At 36.8% G+C, this 21058-nt stretch overlaps 1 protein-coding gene across 3 annotated transcripts in view; it reads left to right on the top strand.

Moving 5' to 3' along the window:
- Window positions 1-21058, top strand: part of ERCC6L2 (ERCC excision repair 6 like 2) — a 130910-nt gene that overhangs the window by 47701 nt on the left and 62151 nt on the right. For 2 of the 3 annotated variants that reach the window (XM_040620147.1, XM_008711803.2), the window contains exons 7-12: window positions 2066-2206; window positions 3231-3344; window positions 4729-4848; window positions 9343-9414; window positions 10017-10162; window positions 18752-18847. In XM_040620147.1, the coding sequence (XP_040476081.1) occupies window positions 2066-2206; window positions 3231-3344; window positions 4729-4848; window positions 9343-9414; window positions 10017-10162; window positions 18752-18847 (689 nt within the window). The remainder of the gene's footprint in view (window positions 1-2065; window positions 2207-3230; window positions 3345-4728; window positions 4849-9342; window positions 9415-10016; window positions 10163-18751; window positions 18848-21058) is intronic. The other variant, XM_040620146.1, reaches the window with a different exon arrangement.

The raw sequence follows: 21058 nt of genomic DNA, 5'->3' as shown, positions 1-21058 counted from the left end.
AGAAGTGTTTAGTAAATGTTACTACATGTTTTAAGGTGCTTAGGAGTAAATTTAACCAAGGAGGTGAAAGACCTATACACTGAAAACTATAAGAAACTGATGAAAGAAATTGTAGAAGGCACAAAAAAACGGAAGGTTACCCATGTTCATGGATTGGAAGAATTAATGTTAAAATAGCCATACTACCCAAAGCCATGTATAGATTCAGTGCAATCCCTATCAAAATTCCTGTGGCATATTTTTTACGGGAATAGAAAAAACATTCCTAAAATTCGTATAGAACCACAGTAGATCCCAAAATAGCCAAAGCAGTCTTGATTTCGAAAGCAAAGTTGGCAGGCATCACATTTCCTGATTTCACACTATGTTATAAAGCTATAGTAATCAAAACAGTATGGTATTGGCATAAAAAACAGACACATAAATCAGTAGAGTAGAATAGAGAACCCAGAAACAAACCCACACATATACAGTCAACTAATATTTGACAAGGGAGTCAAGAATACTCAGTGAGTAAGAAAAGAAGATACTCTTTTGAATAAGTGGTGGTGGGAAAATTGGATATTCATATGCAAAAGAATGCATTTGGACTCCTGTCTTACACCACTCACAAAAATTAACTGGAAATGGATTGAAGATTAAAACACAAGATATAATCTTGCAAACTCCTAGAAGAAAACATGGAAAGAGCTCCTTGACACTGGTCTTGGTGATGATTTTTTAATATGACATCAAAAGTGTAAGCAACAAAAGCAAAACTAAAGAAGTGAGACTATGGGTGGTGAGGCACCTGGGTGGTGCAGTTGGTTAAGCGTCCAACTCTTGGTTTCAGCTCAGGTTGTCATCTTAGGGTCATGAGATAGATTGAGCCCTCCACCAAGCTCAGTGTGCAGTGTGGAGTCTATTTAATACTCTTTCTCCCTCTTCCTCTGCCCCTCACCACCCCCCCTACCCTGTTCTCTCTCTCTCTCTCTCTCTTTAAAATAAATAAACCTTTAAAAAAAAAAAGTGAGACTACATCAAACTTAAAAGCTTCTGTACACCAAAAGAAACAATCGACAGAATTTGTCTTTTTTTGGGCAATAGTCTGTTGTGGTGATATAAACATATAAATATTTATAAATAGATGGCTTTTCCTTTTTATTCACATTTTTCAATATCTTATTATGGGTTTTATGACCCTGGTTACATATAGCTACATCTAGACTTTTACCAATTTCCAGTGCTCCTAGAAATACAAGGTAAATTACATCCTGTATAACTTAGTAGCATGATTTTATCAAATTTTCTTTTTTTTAAATTTAGGCACAAAATAGAAACTTGTAGTTGCTTTTATACGTATTTTCTTAATTCTTACCCTTACTAATCTTAGGAATTTATAGTAAGATATCAAATACAAATTGTAATACAAATAGTAATAATAAAGTTTTAAATTGTTTTCTAAGTTTTAAAGGAATTCAGTAAGTGCTATTCATACCATTGTTCTAAAGTTTTCCTTTTTCTCCTTATCCAGTTTTTTTTTTTTTTTAGAGATTTTATTTATTTGAGAGAGAGAGAGAGAGAGCACAAACGGGGAGAGGGGCAAAGGGAGAGGGAAAGCAGACTCCCTGCTGAGCAGGGTGCCCGATTGGGGTCAGTCCCCAGACCCTGGGATCATGACCTGAGCTGAAAGCAGATGCTTAACCGACTGAGTCACCCAGGTGCCCCTCCTTATCTAGTTTTTTTTATTTGACCTAAACCATAGTCATTTATTTGCATGATGGGCTAGTAGTATGAAACCCTGAACAGACCTGGAATATATTTAGAAATTTATAAGGAAAACACTTGTTTTTTTTTGTATTTTGATTCCTTTCAATTGAAAAACAAACTCTATGAGACTTATTTGAAAATAAAGTTATCATTTATATAGTTTAGGGTAGAGTGGGAGAAATTGTCATAATAATATATCTAAAAGAAACAGTTTATAAGCAGTTTTCACTCTTACAGTCTTTAAAATCTGATGTGCATTGTGATTATCACTGCTATAAAAAAGTACCGATAATTACCTTGTGTTTCCTCTTGGCAGATGGTGTATTGTTCTCTGACGGATTTTCAGAAAGCTGTCTATCAAACGGTATTAGAAACAAAAGATGTGACTTTGATACTTCAGTCTTCTGAGCCTTGTAGCTGCAGCAGCGGCCGGAAAAGGAGAAATTGTTGTTATAAGGCAAGCATTTCTGGGTGGTATCTTCACGTCTTGCTTTTGATTACATAATTGTCTATTCCAGTGTCAGAGATAAGGAGTAGATAAAATAACTTTTCCTCAGTTTCTTAACTTTAGAAGCCATAAATTAATAAAAAGAAATAGTTTTCAAAAGTATTTTATAATATCAAATAGTAATCATAGCAAAATATAATATTCAAATATCTTTTCAATAAACTGGTTTTTCGGTAGCTCTCAGAAGCTAGTAGCTACAATTTGATATCCTCCCTTTCAACTTTTATTGGGAAGTAGCCTACTTCATCTTGAGACTTCATGTTATTTTCAGAAGTTTCTCCTTATCCCTTAATAGTAAACTTAGTCTTTGATAGTGGGCTTAAAATATTATTCTGATAGAGTATTAATTAATCAAAATTGTATATTGGTATAATGAAGTATTTTATTTTTATTTAGAAACAAATATTAGTTTGTAGTTTTTTAACTTTCTATCTATATTTCCTGCCCTTTTTTTTAACCTATTTTATTATCAAGTTATCTGTTAAATATCCATGTACATAGAGGGACCCTGAATAAATATTTATCTAGATTGATATTTATTCCATCTCTCATTTATTTTGCTGTTTTTAACCACATCACTTTTTCATAATAGCACAGTTTCCTCGGAAACCTTGGAATATAAATGAGAGGACAGTGAAGGGACAGTGAAGTATAACCCTGCCCCCGTGCCATTTTTTATTACCAGGAACCTCTTAAGGCAGCATTATCTATCACTATGTAACATGAGGGTAGATATTGTCTGGAATGAGGACTTTCTCCTCTCTTTTATTAAAAACATCACCAAAAGCATGATTCCACATTAAGGGATTCATGGATATTTTACGTAACAGTTGACCATCATTTTCTCAGAATGTATTGTGCCAGTAGTGACCAGACGATGAACGTTAGTGTAAGTGATACAGTTTATGGAGTCAGTAGTTACATAGCCATTTAGTCCCTTGCTTGTTTTTATTTTCTCTTTCTCTGGTTATAGACCAATTCACATGGCGAAACAGTGAAAACCTTGTATTTCAGTTACCTTGCAGTCCTTCAGAAGGTCGCTAACCATGTTGCACTACTGCAGTCTGCTAGCGCCTCCAAACACCAGGTTCGAGTTGGCTTTTTACATTTCTTTGTGATGCTATTTGGTATAAAGATTTTATATTTGCTATAAAATGTCGTAGCCAAGTATCTTTATTTTTGTATGCCATTTAAGAGGAAACTGACTTGCTCATTTTTTAATTTAGGTGTCAAAGAAGTATATGCTCTTAAGTTTTTTAAGGGAAAATTGAAGCCCACGTTAAAATAATAACTCTTTTTTATGCCTCTGGTAATGTTGCTGTATTTGTTTTCCTAACATGTTTTGATATAATTACTAAGTAAGATATTTGATGAATTGGTCTTATTCCATTAATAATATATCTAACTCCATTTCTCCAACATACTGGATTAAAATGCACTTATAGTAATCTGTATATTAAATATTAGGACTATTTCCCAAGTTGGCAAAAATCAGCAGTTTCAAAGTTTAGACATAAATGCAATCATTTATTTTGATCATTTCAGTTGTATCTTATTTTGGAGCACAATGTAGATTTAAAAAAAATCTTTAAGCTTTCTTTCTTTCTTTCTTTCTTTCTTTCTTTCTTTCTTTTTTTTTTTTTTTTTTTTTAAAGATTTTATTTATTCATTTGACAGGATAGAGACAGCCAGCGAGAGAGGGAACACAAGCAGGGGGAGTGGGAGAGGAAGAAGCAGGCTCATAGCGGAGGAGCCTGATGTAGGGCTCGATCCCGTAACGCAGGGATCACGCCCTGAGCCGAAGGCAGACGCTTAACCGCTGTGCCACCCAGGCGCCCCTCTTTCTTTCTTTATTATTTTCTTAGGCTTTTTTATATAATGATTTTATATTTTCTTTTTGTGCTATAGTCTTTCTGCTGTTCAAATATAATTTTAAAATCTAATAAGCATTTAATATTGTTCTTCGATAGTACTATTTGCTCTTTGGTAAGTATTTGATTCCTTGTTTTAGAGATTATAAAAATAATGATAAAATTATTAGTCCTATCATTATCTCAGAACTTATCAAAGCCATATATGATTAACATTATCACTTTAAGGTTTTCTCAATTATTAGTCTGACTTAAAGAAGGTAATATCTTCAGGGGGCGCCTGGGTGGCTCAGTCATTAAGCGTCTGCCTTCGGCTCAGGGCGTGATCCCGGCGTTCTGGGATCGAGCCCCACATCAGGCTCCTCCGCTGGGAGCCTGCTTCTTCCTCTCCCACTCCCTCTGCTTGTGTTCCCTCTCTCGCTGGCTGTCTCTCTCTCTCTGTCAAATAAATAAGTCTTTAAAAAACAATCTTAAAAAAAAAAGGTAATATCTTCAAAGTAATATATTCCTTCTAAATAGAATGTTCATAAACAATCTCAATTTATATACATATAAATGTGTTAAGTTGAAATTTCTTTTCTTCTGTCTTTTCCTACTAAGGAAACGCTTATCAAAAGGATATGTGATCAGGTATTTTCCAAGTTCCCAGATTTTGTGCAGAAAAGCAAAGATGCAGCCTTTGAAACCCTTTCTGACCCAAAATACAGTGGGAAAATGAAGGTAAGTTCTCTTCTTTCGGGCTGCACACACATAAGGGTACACAAAATATTTATCAGTGGTATTACAGGGACACTAACTAATCAGAACAGATACCCGATCATTCAGAAGAGACTGGCCAAAGACAACTGATGTAGCCTTGTCAGCATTTACTAGCTTACAATGAACCATGCATGCAGGGGGTTTTCAATACGTGGTTACATCAAATATACTTCAGACTTTCCTTATTGATTTATTAGATGTATGCCCTCTTAAAAATGTATGCTGTTGCCACACATATAATAGTTTGTCTTCAAATGTTTAAGGAGATTGTCTACCAGAAATATAAATTCTAATGCCAAATACAAGGATGAGGATAGGCAGTAGCTCAAAATTAGAGAAAGAAACTTCTTAAAGAGTTCAAGGTGGAGAAGACCTCTATGTCTAGACTGAATTTTCTGCCTCTTGTTTTTACTTGCCAGTCTGTACTGGAAGGTTGCTAAGTCTCTTTTGTAGCAAGGGAGCATGTTTTGTACACTAGGAAACTGGCCTGTGGGTGCTGGTCTTGGTGATGCATTACTAAGGGAGCGTGGGAAAAGTAAGGCTAGGTTCTCCAGCCTTGACCCAGGCCTCAGAGCATGGCCTGTGACAGCTGCTTGAATTTGCTGATAGCCTCCAGCCTTTTTGCAGCCACTTTGTTTAACTCTTTAGTAACTATCAAGAATCTTTATTTATGGATTCAGAGATGATTACTGAACAATTCCCAACATTATGGTTTAATTAAGAAGAAAGTAAGTTATTTCTTTTGGCTAAATAAATAAATAAATAATTTGAAGTAGTCAGGTGGTTGTTTTCTTAAAATCTTAGAAGTATTTTTAGCAGTTAATCTACATACACTCATAGTTTAGCTTGCTTGGACCTCTGAATTCAGTGAAATAAAAACCAAAAAGATTACCTTAAAAACTTGTGTATGTATTTTTTATTGAGATATAATTGACATATAACATTATATTAGTTTTAGGTATACAACATAATTATTTGATATATGTGTATATGGCAAAATGATTATCACAATAAGTTTAGTTAATACCCATCACCACACACAGTCTTTTTTATTGTGATGAGAGCTTTTAAGATCTACTCTTTTAGCAACATTCAAGTATGTAATATCGTGTTAACTATAGTCACCATGCTGTACATTAAATCCCCAGTACTTATAACTGGAAGTTTGTACCTTTTGACCACCTTCACCCCCTGCTTCTGGCAACCGCCAGTCTGTTCTCTGTACTTAACAAATACAAACATTTTTTTTTTTTTAGATTCCACATATAGGTGAGATCATAGGTTATTTTTTTCTCTCTCTCTCTTATTTCATTTAGCATAATGCCCTTCATGTTGTTGCAAATGCCAGGATTTCCTTCCTTTTTATGTCTCCATATTCCATTATATATGTATATATCACATTTCTTTACCCGTTAATCTGTCAACAGACACTTAACATTTTTCCATGTCTTGGCTGTTGTAAACAGTGCTGCAGTAAACATGGGGTTGCAGATGTCTTATTGAAATCTATTTCATTCTTTTGCATGAAGCTCTTCAGTTTTCCCAGCACCATTTATTGAAGAGAGTATCTTTTCCCCCATTGTATATTCTTAGCTCCTTTGTCATTAATTAATTGGCTGTATATGTGTGGCTTTATTTCTGGGCTTTCTATTTTGTTTCATTGATCTGTATGTCTGTCTTATGACAATACCATACTGTTTTGATTACAATAACTTTGTGGTATAGTTTGAAATCAGGAAGTGTCATGCCTCCAATTTTTTTGCTCTTTCTCAAGATTGCTTTTACTCTTTGGGGTTTTTTGTGCTTCCATGCAAATTTTAGTATTGTTTGTTCTATTTCTGTGGAAAATGCCATTGGAATTTTGATGGGGATTGAATGTATAGATGCTTTGAGCAGTATGGACATTTTACATTAGTTCCCAACCTAATTGTTGCTGGAGGCTGGGTAGGTGTCTGTGTATATGAAAGAAGCCCGTAATTTATTTATTTTGTGAGAGAACACCAACAAGACAGACTGATGATAATAACCTAGGGTTATATTTTTAAGATTGTGTTTCATCATTTGGTTGTAACATCATCTGGTGATTTAGTGATACAGAATTTATAGGCATATAATCTATTGCCTGTGGAGAGAGTTAAGAAATCCAAGTTGTATGTATGTCTTGAATTCAGGTGATAAAAGATACTAGTTCTACTTCTCTTATTATGGGTCAGCCTGCAGCTGTAATTTATTTGTTGATGTAATGCTCCTTGTAGCCTTCATACCCTCAACACTACACTCATGAACTTAACCTCTTTCTCTTATATGTGAAGGTCTTTCTTGATCTCAACTACTGTTCAAGTGGATGGTCACAAGTTGCACTTACTCCTCTGACAAGAATCCTCATTTTCCCTTCCCTTGGGAAATACCACAGAGCCACTTACTGTGGGGGGTGGGGAAGAAGACTTAGGAAACCCAATTTAGTGCTATTGGGACCATATAGGGGTCATGTTCATCTCTAGGCCTGACTAATTTGAGAAAAGTTAGGCCCAAGATTTCTTAGTTGTGAACATTGTAATTTACAACACTCCTTGGTATTTACCCAAATGAGTTAAAAATTTATGTTCACACAAGAGCCTGTACACAGATATTTGTAGCAATTTTATTTATAACTGCCAAAACTTGGAAGCAACCAAGATGTCCTTCAGTAGGTGAATAGATAAATTGTGGTACTTTCAGACAATAGAATACTATTTAATAATAGAAAGAAATGAGCTATCAAGGTACAAAAAGACACAAGGCACCTTAATTGCATATTGCTAAGTGAAAGAAGCCAGTCTGAAAGGCTACATACTGTATGATTCCAACTATATGACCTTCTGGAAAATGCAAAACTCTAGAGTGGTTGCCAGGGGTTTGTAAGGAGGGATGCATAGATGAAGCACAGGGAATTTTTAGGGCAGTGAAACTATTCCGTGTAATACTGTAATGGTGCATACATGTCATTATATATTTGTCAAAACTCATGGAATGTACAACACAATGAATGAACCCTAATGTAAGTAATGTAAATAGACTTTAGTTAATAATAATTGTTAATAATTTAATAATAATGATAATGTATAAGTAGTAATAATTTATTCATTCATCAGTTGTTACAAATGTACCACCCTAATGCAAAATGTTAATAATAGGGAAAGCTGCGTGCAGGGGAGGGGCAGAAGTGCAAGATGGGGGAGAGGGGGTCTATGGGAGTTCTCTATATTCTACTCCATTCTTCTGTAAATCCAAAGTTGCTGTAAAAAATAAAGTCTTTTAATTTTAAAAAGTTAATGTATTATGTGAAATTCAAATGCACGTACTTTATATAGAATCAGTTATTTGATTAAAAAATAAAGCAAATGCAAAGCTTATTTTGCAAATAAATGCAAAACTTACTTTATAAGTTCTGCAAGTATTAAAATTATATTCACCTGATCTGTGACATTTTTATTCACCATTTGATTGGTTATCTGAGTAGCTTTTTTTTTTTTTTTTTTTGACTCCATGGCTTTTTCTGAAGGATTGGACAGCGGGGGTCAGAGTCAGCACAGTGTCTTCTCTTAGTCGACTATTAAAAGTGTCTTATATTCCTTATATCGAGTATAATTTTTTATTTAAGTGTAAATGCTTATCAGTGAATAAACAAAATTGCTGAAATGTTTATTGCATAATTTAGAAAAATTTTAGGCTTAGTTCAGAAAATTCCTTTTCTTTCCTTTGTGGATTACTTTTCCACAGTGTTCTGGAACTGTCATTGCCAGATGTGGAAATGCCTGTTTTAAAAATAACAGTATTACTGTTATAAAGAGGCTTTGGATTATTTGCTTCCCCTTTAAAAGCACTGTGTCTGGGGGCAAATTATTGACATTTTGAGGTCAAAATCAAATCTGGAAGTCAGGGCTTACTATAAATAGAGAAGCAGAGGGGATAAAATGAGAAGAGGTGTATATGTGACTGATTATTTTAAAGAAAATAAATATCTAGACTTTTAGAACTTGAACACTTTAGAAATGTGTTTCATTACATCCATCTAGAAAAAACTTAAATACTTCCTAAAAGGAATGCTGTTCTGTAATTTAGTTTCTGAACATATTGTAGGTATAAAGAAAGTGTGTTTTAGAAATTAAATTAATTCATTTAAATGCATCCCATAATCTAAAATGCTTCCTTTTTATTGAAACCAGATGGGATGAAACAAAAGTCTTCGGGAACCCTACCTCATTATTGACAGTATGATGATGAATAACGTCTCATGTAATAGCTAATACTTTATTTCTCCAAGTTGGCAAAAATGAAGGGAATTAGGAAAGAGGACTGAGGTTATGTTGTATAAAAATACTTTTTAAGAAATTCTCAAGTGATGTTTATATGTATAAAGTGTGCTTTTAGTTGGAATGGGTTCACTGGTGGTTGATTTCTGTGGTTCATTTCCAGGTCCTTCAGCAGCTTTTAAATCATTGTAGGAAAAACAAAGATAAAATACTTCTTTTCTCCTTTTCCACCAAGGTGAGTTTCTTTGGAAGTATATTCTTGATTGGCCCAGACCTAACTCCTGAGGCAGAAAGCTTAAGAGACATAATGTGTCCAGCCACATTTTCTATCTTATACATACTGTAGAAAATGGTAGTGAGGTAAGCAACTTTTAAAACAGATGCTTAAATCTCAGTGATATCAGGGTTATTGTCAAATAGCAAATTCAAAGATAGGTTTTTAATTCTCTGTTGATGTGTTTGTTATAATTAAAGTATTCAAGACATTTAAGAGATTTTAGAGCCTGGAAAATAGCACAAATAATGAAATTCATTTACATAAATTGGCCAATACTTTTCTTGTTATTCAGTTTTAGTTAAAAAAATAAAGTTTGTTTTTTTTTTCCCTGAAAGATTATTTTTTGGTTTTTTTTTAAGACAAACTGGTGAACTTTAAAGTCAGTTTCAGGATAATGGGAAGAAATATGTGAGCCAGAAGCCAGGAAAATATTTGTTGCTCTTGTAAGAAAGAACTTGTAAGCAGCAATTATTAATGCTTAGTAAATCTTATCTCTATAATGGTATGAGACTTGGTAAACCATGAATTTGTCTTTGCCCTTCTCCATGTCTTTTCTCCAGTTGCTTGATGTTCTGCAGCAATACTGTATGGCGGCTGGACTTGATTACCGACGACTTGATGGAAGTACGAAATCAGAGGAAAGAATCAAGATTGTGAAAGAGTTCAACAGTACACAAGATGTTAACATTTGCCTTGTCTCCACAATGTAAGAAAATAAAATTTGATAACTTGATTTCTATCTAATTGCTTTTAAGATTTAGGGTAATTTAAAAATTATTACTGGATTAATTTTCAGTGGTTATGCTTATATTGCTTTGTTTTATTTGGCTTGAAGGAGAAGCAGCAAAAATGCTATTAATTATGATTGAAATAACAGTACCTTGAGTTTTACGTAACCTTTTCTCTCAGTTTCCTTATCATCACTTAATTCCCCTTATATGTCTGGGTTTATAATGATAACAATCAAAAGAAATGGATGTTTCCTCCCAGGAATTTTCTGTGATAGTGTTTTTATTCATGTCTTGTGGTCAGAACAGTCCAACTTAATTGAGTAATCAAGTTATTAATCATATAACTGAGAATCATTTGTAGCAGTGGTTTTTACACTGTGCTCAAGGAGCCCTAGAGAGCCCATGGGGCTTAGTGGGCCAGGTACTTCCTCCCTCTGTCTACCTGGTCTCAACCACAGCAGCTCCACATTAATAGATTTTATAGAAGTTAAGTCAGTTCTAACACCTATTTATGAATCTCATTAAAATATTTTAAAGAATATATGCACTTTAGAGAAAAATTTAAGCCAATATAAACACCTAAGAAGATTAATCCTTTCTTGGGGGTAAGAAATCCTTACTTTGACATCTAATGTAGTAAATATTTTATAGATCTGCCCCCGCTATCTTTCAAAAAGAATTTTTTGTTTAAAAACAAACATACGTAAAATGTAAAAAGTCAACACAATAATTACTTACAATGAGGAATAAAATTGTATATATGATGAGTGAGCTACTTACTGCTGAACACTGAAGTTATTCTCAAATTCTTACAATGAAGTCATAAGGAGAGAAGCTCCGGATTCCCATTTTCCTGTGAATGAATCAAGAAGTAATTTCTCGAGGGGGGAGAGTTAAGATGGCGGAGGAGTAGGGGACCCATTTTCCAGCCGGTCCCCTGAGTCGAGTTGGATAGGTACCAGACCAGCCTGAACACCCACGGAATCAGCCTGAGATGCAGGAAGATACATCTGGATCTCTACAAATGAACATCTCTAGCGCTGAGTATTGAGGTACGAAGGGGGGAGCCGTGAAACCGCGCACAGATATTGGAAGATAAACGGAAGGGGGAGGGAGCTGCCGCGTTCGGGCGCCGGAAAGCGGTAGCCACCTGCACGGGGGAGCAGACTCGAAGACGGCACCCACGAGAAAACAGACTGGGACTGTGAACGGGGAACGCGCGTGACCAGACTTCTCACTGAACTCCGGTGCGCTCACTGGAACCAGACTGAGACCGGGAGCTCTGGAGCGCGTGGGGCGGCTGGCGGCTGGCGCTGTTAGAAACACAAAGGACAGAGACACCCCGGCCCTGGAAGTGAGGGCTGGGAAGCTGGGTGTGGGGCGCACATCCCGGGACGCTGCAGGGTTGAGCAGCACCAACAGTAACAGAGTTAAAGTAGCCAGAACATCAGTGGAGAACGGTCTGCGATCCCTCTGTTCTGAGACAGAGGCTGAGATTTGGCCACTGTTCCTCTGACTCTCAGAAGAGGCACAGCAAACCACCAGGGAAAGCCGCCAGAGAACAAAAGCCTGGAAATACCGGCTCACAGCGTGCCCATCCCCATCACCCCTTGCAGGGGACACAGAGACTCTACCCAAACAGGGTTGCCTGAGTATCGGCGCAGCAGGCCCCTCCCCCAGAAGGCAGGCTGAAAAATCAAGAAGCCCTCATCCCTAAAGTCCCTATAAAACAAGGGTGCACAGCCTGGGTCCCGGTCAAAAATTTGGGCTCTGGACAACCCCGCAACCTCTCCTCATCAGAATGACTAGAAGAAGAAATCCCCCCCCAGCAAAGAAAAGACAATGAGTGTGTGGCCTCTGCCACAGAACTAATGAATATGGATATAACCAAATTATCAGAAATGGAGTTCAGAGAAACATTAGTCAAGATGATGTGTAGACTTGAAAAAAGTATTAACAAAAATGTTAATGAGAATATAGAACCTCTAAGGGCGGAAATGAGAGCGAATCTGGCAGAAATTAAAAATTCTATGAGCCAAATGCAGTCAAAACTAGAGGCTCTGACGGCCAGGGTGATTGAGGCAGAAGAACGTATCAGCAAATCGGAGGATGGGTTAGTAGAAGAAAAAGCTAAAATAGAATCTGGACTCAAAAAAATTCACGCTCAGGAATGTAGGTTATGGGAGGTTAGAGACTCAATGAAACGTTCCAATGTCAGAATCATTGGCATCCCCGAGGGGGTGGAGAAAAACAGAGGTCTAGAAGAGATATTTGAACAAATTGTAGCTGAAGACTTCCCTAATCTAGCAAGGGAAACAAACATTCATGTCCAAGAGGCAGAGAGGACCTCTCCCAAGCTCAGCTACAACAAACCTACACCACGTCACGTCATAGTGCAATTCGCAAATATTAGATCCAAGGGTACAGTATTGAAAGCGGCCAGGGCAAAGAAATCTCTCACGTACCAAGGCAAATGTATCAGAATTACATCAGACCTGTGTACACAGACCTGGAATGAGAGAAAGGGTTGGGGGGGGCATTTTTAAAGCTATTTCAGAGAAAAACATGCAGCCAAGGATCCTTTATCCAACAAGGCTGTCATTCAGAATTGATGGAGAAATAAAGAACTTCCAGAATTGCCAGTCATTGACCAATTTCGTAACCACGAAACCAGCCCTACAGGAGATATTAAGGGGGTTCTATAAAAGTAAAAAGGCCCCAAGAGTGATACAGAACAGAAAGTCACAATCTATAGAAAAAAAGACTTTACTGGCAACATGGCATCATTAAAATCATATCTCTCAATAATTAGTCTCAATGGAAATGGCCTAAATGCTCCCATAACGCCACAGGGTTGCAGATTGGATAAAAAAATATGACCCATCCATTTGCTGTCTACAAGAGACTCATTTTGAACCTAAAGATACATCCAGACTGAAAGTAAAGGGATGGAATACCATCTTTCACGCCAATGGACCTCAAAAGAAAGCTGGGGTAGCCATTCTCATATCAGACAGATTGGATTTTAAACTAAAGACTATAGTTAGAGACACAGAAGGCCACTATATTATTCTTAAAGGATGTATCCAACAAGTGGATATGACAATTATAAATATATATGCCCCCAGCAGGGGAGCAGCAAGATACACAAGCCAACTCTTAACCACAATAAAGAGACATATAGATAAAAATACACTAATAGTACTATCAGCAATAGACAGATCACCTAAGCAAGAAATCAGCAAAGAAACAAGAGCTTTGAATGCCATACTCGACGAGTTGGACCTCATAGATATATATAGAACATAGATATATATAGAACACTACATCCCAGAACCAAAGAATACTCATTCTATTCTAATGCCCATGGAACATTCTCAAGAATAGACCATGTTTTGGGTCACGAAACAGGTCTCAACCAATACCAAAAGACTGAAATTATTCCCTGCATATTCTCAGGCCACAAAGCTCTGAAATTGGAACTCAACCACAAGGAAAAATTTGGAAGAAACTCAAACACTTGGAAACTAAGAACTAAGAACCATCCTGCTCAGGAATGATTCGATAAACCAGGAAATCAAAATCAAAAATCAATTTAAACAATTTATGGAGACCAACGAGAATGAAAACACAATGGTCCAAAACCTATGGGATACTGCAAAGGCAGTCCTAAGGGGGAAATACCTAGCCATCCAAGCCTCACTCAAAAGAATAGAAAAATCTAAAAGGCAGTTTTTATATTCTCACCTCAAGAAGCTGGAAGAGCAACAGGGACAGGCCTAATCCACGCACGAGGAAGCAGTTGACCAAGATTAGAGCAGAAATCAATGAATTAGGAACCAGGAGTACAGTAGAGCAGATCAACAGAACTAGAAGCTGGTTCTTTGAGAGAATCAACAAAATTGACAGACCGCTGGCAAGACTTATCCAAAAGAATAGAGAAAGGACCCAAATTAATAAAATTATGAATGTAAAAGGAGAGGTCACAACCAACACCAATGAAATTGGAAGGATTATTAGAAACTTTTATCAACAGCTATATGCCAATAAATTAAGCAACCTGGAAGAGATGGAGGCCTTCCTTGAAACCTATAAACTACCAAGACTGAAACAGGAAGAAATTGATTTTTAAACAGGCCAATTAATTATGAAGAGATTGAGTCAGTGATAAACAACCTTCCAAATAACAAAACTCCAGGCCCGGACGGTTTTCCTGGGGAATTCTACCAAACATTCAAAGAAGAAATAATACCTTTTCTCCTAAAGCTATTTCAAGAAATAGAAACAGAAGGAAAGCTACCAAACTCATTCTATGAGGCCAATATTACCTTGATCCCCAAACCAGGCAAAGACCCCATCAAAAAGGAGAATTACAGACCGATTTCCCTAATGAATATGGACACCAAAATCCTCAACAAGATCCTGGCTAATAGAATCCAACAGTACATTAAAAGGATTATCCATCATGACCAAGTGGGATTCATCCCTGGGATGCAAGCGTGGTTCAACATTCACAAATCGATCAGCGTGATACATCATATTAACAAGAAAAGACTCAGGAACCATATGATCCTCTCAATCGATGCAGAAAAAGCATTTGACAAAATACAGCATCCTTTCCTGATTAAAACCCTTCAGGGTGTAGGGATAGAGGGTACATTCCTCAATTTCATAAAAACCATCTATGAAGAGCCTACAGCAAATATCATTCTCAATGGGAAAAAGCTGGAAGCCTTTCCGTTAAGATCAGGAACACGACAAGGATGCCCACTCTCGCCACTATTATTCAACATAGTACTAGAAGTCCTTGCAACAACAATCAGACAACAAAAAGGGATAAAAGGTATCCAAATCGGCAAAGAAGAAGTCAAACTGTCTCTCTTCGCAGATGACATGATACTCTATATGGAAAACCCAAAAGAATCCACGCCCAAACTATTAGAAGTTATAGGGCAATTCAGTAATGTGGCAGGATACAAAATCAATGCTCAGAAATCAGTTGCATTTCTATACACGAATAATGAGACTGAAGAAAGAGAAATTAGGGAATCCATCCCATTTACAATAGCAGCAAAAACCATACGTTAACTTGGAATTAACCAGAAACATAAAGAATGTATATTCTAGAAACTATAAATCACTCTTGAAAGACGTTGAAGAAGACAGAAAAAGATGGAAAAATATTCCATGCTCATGGATCGAAATAATTAACATAGTTAAAATGCCCATGCTACCCAGAGCAATCTACACTTTCAATGCCATCCCGATCAAAATATCGATGACATTTTTCAAAGAACTGGAACAAATAGTCCTTAAATTTGTATGGAACCAGAAAAGGCCCTGAATCGCCAAGGAACTGTTGGAAAGGAAAAACAAAGCTGGGGGCATCACAATGCCGGATTTCGAGCTGTACTACAAAGCTGTGATCACAAAGACAGCATGGTACTGGCACAAAAACAGACACATAGACCAATGGAACAGAATAGAGAACCCAGAAATGGACCCTCGGCTCTTTGGGCAACTAATCTTTGACAAAGCAGGAAAAAGCATCCTGACAAAACAGGAAAAAAGACAGTCTCTTCAATAAATGGTGCTGGGAATATTGGACAGCTACATGCAAAAGAATGAAACTTGACCACTCTCTCACACCATACGCAAAGATAAACTCCAAATGGATGAAAGACCTCGATGTGAGACAGGAATCCATCAAAATCCTAGAGGAGAACCTAGGCAGCAACCTCTTTGACATCGGCCACAACAACTTTTTTCATGACCTATCTCCAAAGGCAAGAGAAACAAAGGAAAAAATGAACTTGTGGGACTTCATCAAGATAAAAAGCTTCTGCACAGCCAAGGAAACAGTCAAAAAAACTAAGAGGCAGCCCACGGAATGGGAGAAGATATTTGCAAATGACGCTACAGGTGAAAGACTGGTATCCAAGATCTACAAAGAACTTCTCAAACTCAATACACAAGAAACAAATAAACAAATCATAAAATGGGCAGAAGATATGAACAGACACTCTTCCAATGATGACCACAAATGGCTAACAGACACATGAAAAAATGTTCAAAATCATTAGCCATCAAGGAAATTCAAATTAAAACCACACTAAGATACCACCTTACGCCAGTTAGAATGGCAAATATTGACAAGGCAAGAAACAACAATTGCTGGAGAGGATGTGGAGAAAGGGGATCCCTCCTACATTGTTGGTGGGAATGCAAGTTGGTACAGCCACTCTGAAAAACAGTGTGGAGGTCCCTTAAAAAGTTAAAAATTGAGCTACCCTATGACCCAGCCATTGCACTACTGGGTATTTACCCCAAAGATACAGACGTAGTGAAGAGAAGGGTCATATGCACCCCAATGTTCATAGCAGCATTGTCCACAGTAGCTAAATCGTGGAAGGAACTGAGATGCCCTTCAACAGATGACTGGATTAAGAAGTTGTGGTCCATATATAGAATGGAATATTACTCAGCTATCAGAAAGAATGATTTCTCAACATTTGCTGCAACATGGACGGCACCAGAGGAGATAATGCTAAGCGAAATAAGTCAAGCAGAGAAAGACAATTATCATATGATTTCTGTTGTCCATGGAACATATGAACTAGGAAGATTGGTAGGGGAAGAAAGGGGTAAAGAAAGGGGGGGTAATCCAAAGGGGGAATGAAGCATGAGAGACTATGGACTCTGAGAAACAAACTGAGGGCTTCAGAGGGGATGGGTGTGGGAAAATGGGATAGACTGGTGATGGGTAGTAAGGAGGGCCGTATTGCATGGTGCACTGGGTGTTATACGCAACTAATGAATCATTGAACTTTACATCAGAAACCAGGGATGTACTGTATGGTGACTAACATAATATAATAAAAAAAAATTAGAAAAAAAAAGAAGTAATTTGTCACATGAGCCCTTCCTTACCTACAGAGCATTAAATGACACAGAATATTGTCTTCAGTTAAGTTTTATAACGTACACATGAGCATTCTTAATTTCTTAAATAATAAGCATTTTTAATTTCTTAAATAATCTTTTTCAAAGTCATAAACACGTTCAACAACAGTTCAAATAGTACCGAACTTCTGATGACAACTCCTTTTCTACTCACTCCATCTAATTTGATGGGATTTGCCACAAAGCTCCTAATTATCTGTTTATATTAGAAATTGTTATTTAACCTATTCATTGAATTTTTTTTAATTTTTTTTAATTTTTTTTTATTCATTGAATTTTTAAAGACCATATTTTTCATGTTTAAAAGTCCTGTTGATATTTTTCAGATCTGCCTGATTGTTTTTACTCGTATTTTGTTCTTTATGGTTTCTAGCCTTTCTTTTATTTCTTTAGTAATTTGAATCAAAAAAAATTTTTTAAATCTCTTTTTGAATGGCATTTTTGGTCTGTTAACTCCTATACTTGGGGCTGCTAATCCTTCTGTTGTTCTCTCTGGCTCTTGCTTATGGTAGATGGTTTCTTCACTCATTTTGTAATTTTTTATTTCGAGCTTATCTATAGTGGGGCTTTTCCCCTCTGTTTTAGCCGGACACCATGCCAGCCACATAGGGATGGGAATCCATGTTTCTTGCTTGGCTTCTATTGACTTCCTGAGAGTGAGGCACTTCATGACTATTTCTGTGTGGCCTCCACTGACATCACAGAGGGGATCTGGTTATAGTGCAACGTAAATGAATGTCCCCAGCTCCTCAGTTTTCTCTGACACCCCCTGGGTGTGGGTATGAGACACCTCATTATAGTTAGGCAAGGGTGCAAATCTAATCTCCTCACTCAACTTTTACTGACCAGGTTGGGAGTGGGACCATAGATTTTTTTCCATGGTGTTTACCAGAATAGGCTGGTTATTATCTTAACATTTTTCCCTCTTGAAAGGCTATACCTTTCCTGGTTCTTCGGCTAAAGGAAGAAGGGCTTTCTTGGGGCTTTTTTTGTCTTGACTACTGGCATATCCAGTATACTGGTTTCTCCAGAACCCAGTCTGGGATTTTTAGGCAAAAAGATAGCTGGAGAGCTCATTGCCATGTCATTCCTTAGTTCGTTGAGTCCCTAGCCAGTCTTTGTTCTCTCTACCTTTCAGAGTCTAATATTTATTTTATCTATGATGTCCAGGGGTCTTCAGCTGCACTTAGTGGGTAGAATAAGAAGTGCATCTACTCCTGTATTGATTTTTAAAAATGTGTATATTACTTTATTTAGCTGGACTATACTTACAATTTTTGGAAAGTATGTTAGGAAAATCTTATAGCATAGTATTTGAATATCTAAAAAATGAAAAAACCAGCACACCCTACTTACATGGGCTTTAACAGTCAGTTTCGTTTTTGGTTTTTTGGGTTTTTTTTTAAGAGATATTCTAGAATGGTAGAAAAATAATATTCCATAGCTATTTCATTTGTGGCATTTTTGTGTTTCAAGCATCTTACTTTTATGATGTTAAGGCAATATTGTGTTGATCTGGTTACAGAAACCTGGCACAATTGAATTAGAGGGCAACAATTATGTTTTTGTCTTTTTAATATGCCGTTTTCTGTTTCCTCCAGGGCTGGTGGACTAGGCCTCAATTTTGTTGGTGCCAATGTTGTTGTATTATTTGATCCTACTTGGAATCCAGCCAATGATCTTCAAGCAATTGACAGGTATAATACTGATAAAATTTAAAGTGACCTACAAGTACTTTTTATCTAAAAATACTCCTTTTTGACTCTTTTAGGTTGCTTATAATATTACTGTGTTTAGAAGATAGAGGAAACCTTATGAAAAAAAATTGTATTTAAGATAACCCCAAATCTGAATATCCAAATGGCAGGCTGATAATAGCAGTTTATTTTCTCTCCATCTCAAAATCCCATTATTATGACAGGACTTGTTTAAGAAGGAACAAACCCCCAATACTGCAGGAAGCGAGGGAAGGTCACTACTAGTAGATCAGAAGTTTTAAGAAACTCCTAGAAGGTAGAAGGTAAATAAAATCTGTGTGATCGAGAAACCGGCCGAGAAAAGCCGTAGTCCAAAGTCGGTAGGAGGACACAGAGAAATTTGAGCTTGGGATCAGCAACTATAGGATGTAGAAAGAGACCAGACTGAATTCTTGTGGGAAATTAATTAATGTGCTAATTCTAAAACCATTTCCTCTCCTACACCCCATATATAAAGAGGGATTGGCCTACAACAGATGTCCCTTGATCAAAGGTGAAAGATATATTTCATAAATTTTATAAATAAGTGGGAAATCAGACTGACAGAAGGTTTTTATAGTGGGTATTAGGGCCAGATCATAAAGCAGAGCTGAACCTAAAGTAATCCCAGATCTCCATGGAACACAAAAAGGGGGAAATGATTAAATAGACCTGTGTACCTGCATGGAAATCCAGACTAGCTTTCCTATGCAGTCCACCCAGTTCCTCATTTGTAATTATGAATGGAAAATTAAGAATTATGAGATATGGGGCACCAGGGTGGCTCAGTTGGTTAGGTGACTGCCTTTAGCTCAGGTCATGATACCAGGATCCTGGGATCTAGCCCCATGTCAGGCTCCCTGCTCAGCAGGGGAGTCTGCTTCTCCCCCTCCTCCTGCTCATGCTCTCTCTTTCAAATAAATAAATAAAATCTCAAAAAAAAAAAAAAAGAATTATGAGATAGTTTAATAAAACCAGCAGTATGAAAGAAAAGGGCCAAGATGAGAAACAGACCCTGAAGGAAATACAATAAGAATGGGATACCATGTAATAAAGGGCATAGAAGAGAGAAATAGAAATTCTTAGAAATTAGGGGCACCTGGGTGGCTCGGTCTGTTAAGCATCTGTCTTCAGCTCAGGTCATGATCCCCATGTCAGGCTCTGTGCTCAGTGGGGAGTCTGCTTGTCCCTCTCCGTCTGCCTCTCCCCCCTGCTCATGCTCTCTCTCTCTGGCTCTCTCTCAAATAAATAAATAAATAAATAAATAAAATAGTAAAAAAAAAAAAAATCTTAGAAATTAAAACTATTGCCAAATAATTCAGTTCAAGGTCGGAGTAATAAAATGGAGAGTACTGAAAGTGGAGATTGATATGGAAAATAAAATAAAAGGAATGAATATTTTAGAACACAATGACAGGGCAAGATAGAAAACATACAGACATATATTGGTGATATTTCTAAGTTCCAGAGATAAAGAAAGGGGCTAAACGATGCCAGAGTGAGAAGGAGGGAGAGAAAATTATTTATAAAACAAAGACAAAAAGAAAAAAACAGGTTACCAACAAAGAAATGAAAATCACAGTCATTTCAGCTGAACAGACTTTGAAGAACAGACTTTTCATCTGCATTATAGAAGTCTGGAAGACAATTTAAGTTGTCAAAGTGACAAAATTCATATGATGGTATCCACAAGAAAATAATTTCGACTTGTAATCCGTGGCTGAAATATCAATATGTGAGAGAAAATAAAGCAACTGTTGTAGGAACTGAGAAATTTATATTTAAGTCTAAATAATTGTTGATGGTTTAGTTGAGAGGCTTAATGCAGTAATAAAGAATTCTCAAAAATGTGAAGGGGTGGTATAAGAAAATTAATAAGAGGGACGCCTGGGTGGCTCAGTCAGTTTAATGTCTGACTTCAGCTCAGGTCATGATCTCAGGGTCCTGAAATCAAGCCCAGTATCAGGCTCTGCTCAGTGGGGAGTCTGCTTGAGATTCTCTCTCCCATTCCTTCTGCCCCTCCCCTGGCTTGTGCTCTCTTTCTCAAATAAATAAATAAAATCTAAAAAAGAGAAGAAAGGAAGGAAGGAAGGAAGGAGGGAAGGAAGGAAGGAAGGAAGGGGAAAGAAAGAAAGAAAGAAAGAAAGAAAGAAAGAAAGAAAGAAAGAAAGA

The sequence above is a fragment of the Ursus maritimus genome, unplaced genomic scaffold, assembly GCF_017311325.1.
Source record: "Ursus maritimus isolate PB19 unplaced genomic scaffold, ASM1731132v1 scaffold_34, whole genome shotgun sequence".
Lineage (NCBI taxonomy): Eukaryota > Metazoa > Chordata > Mammalia > Carnivora > Ursidae > Ursus > Ursus maritimus.
Note: the sequence above shows the minus strand (reverse complement) of the source record. Positions and strands in the feature narration are given on the sequence as shown.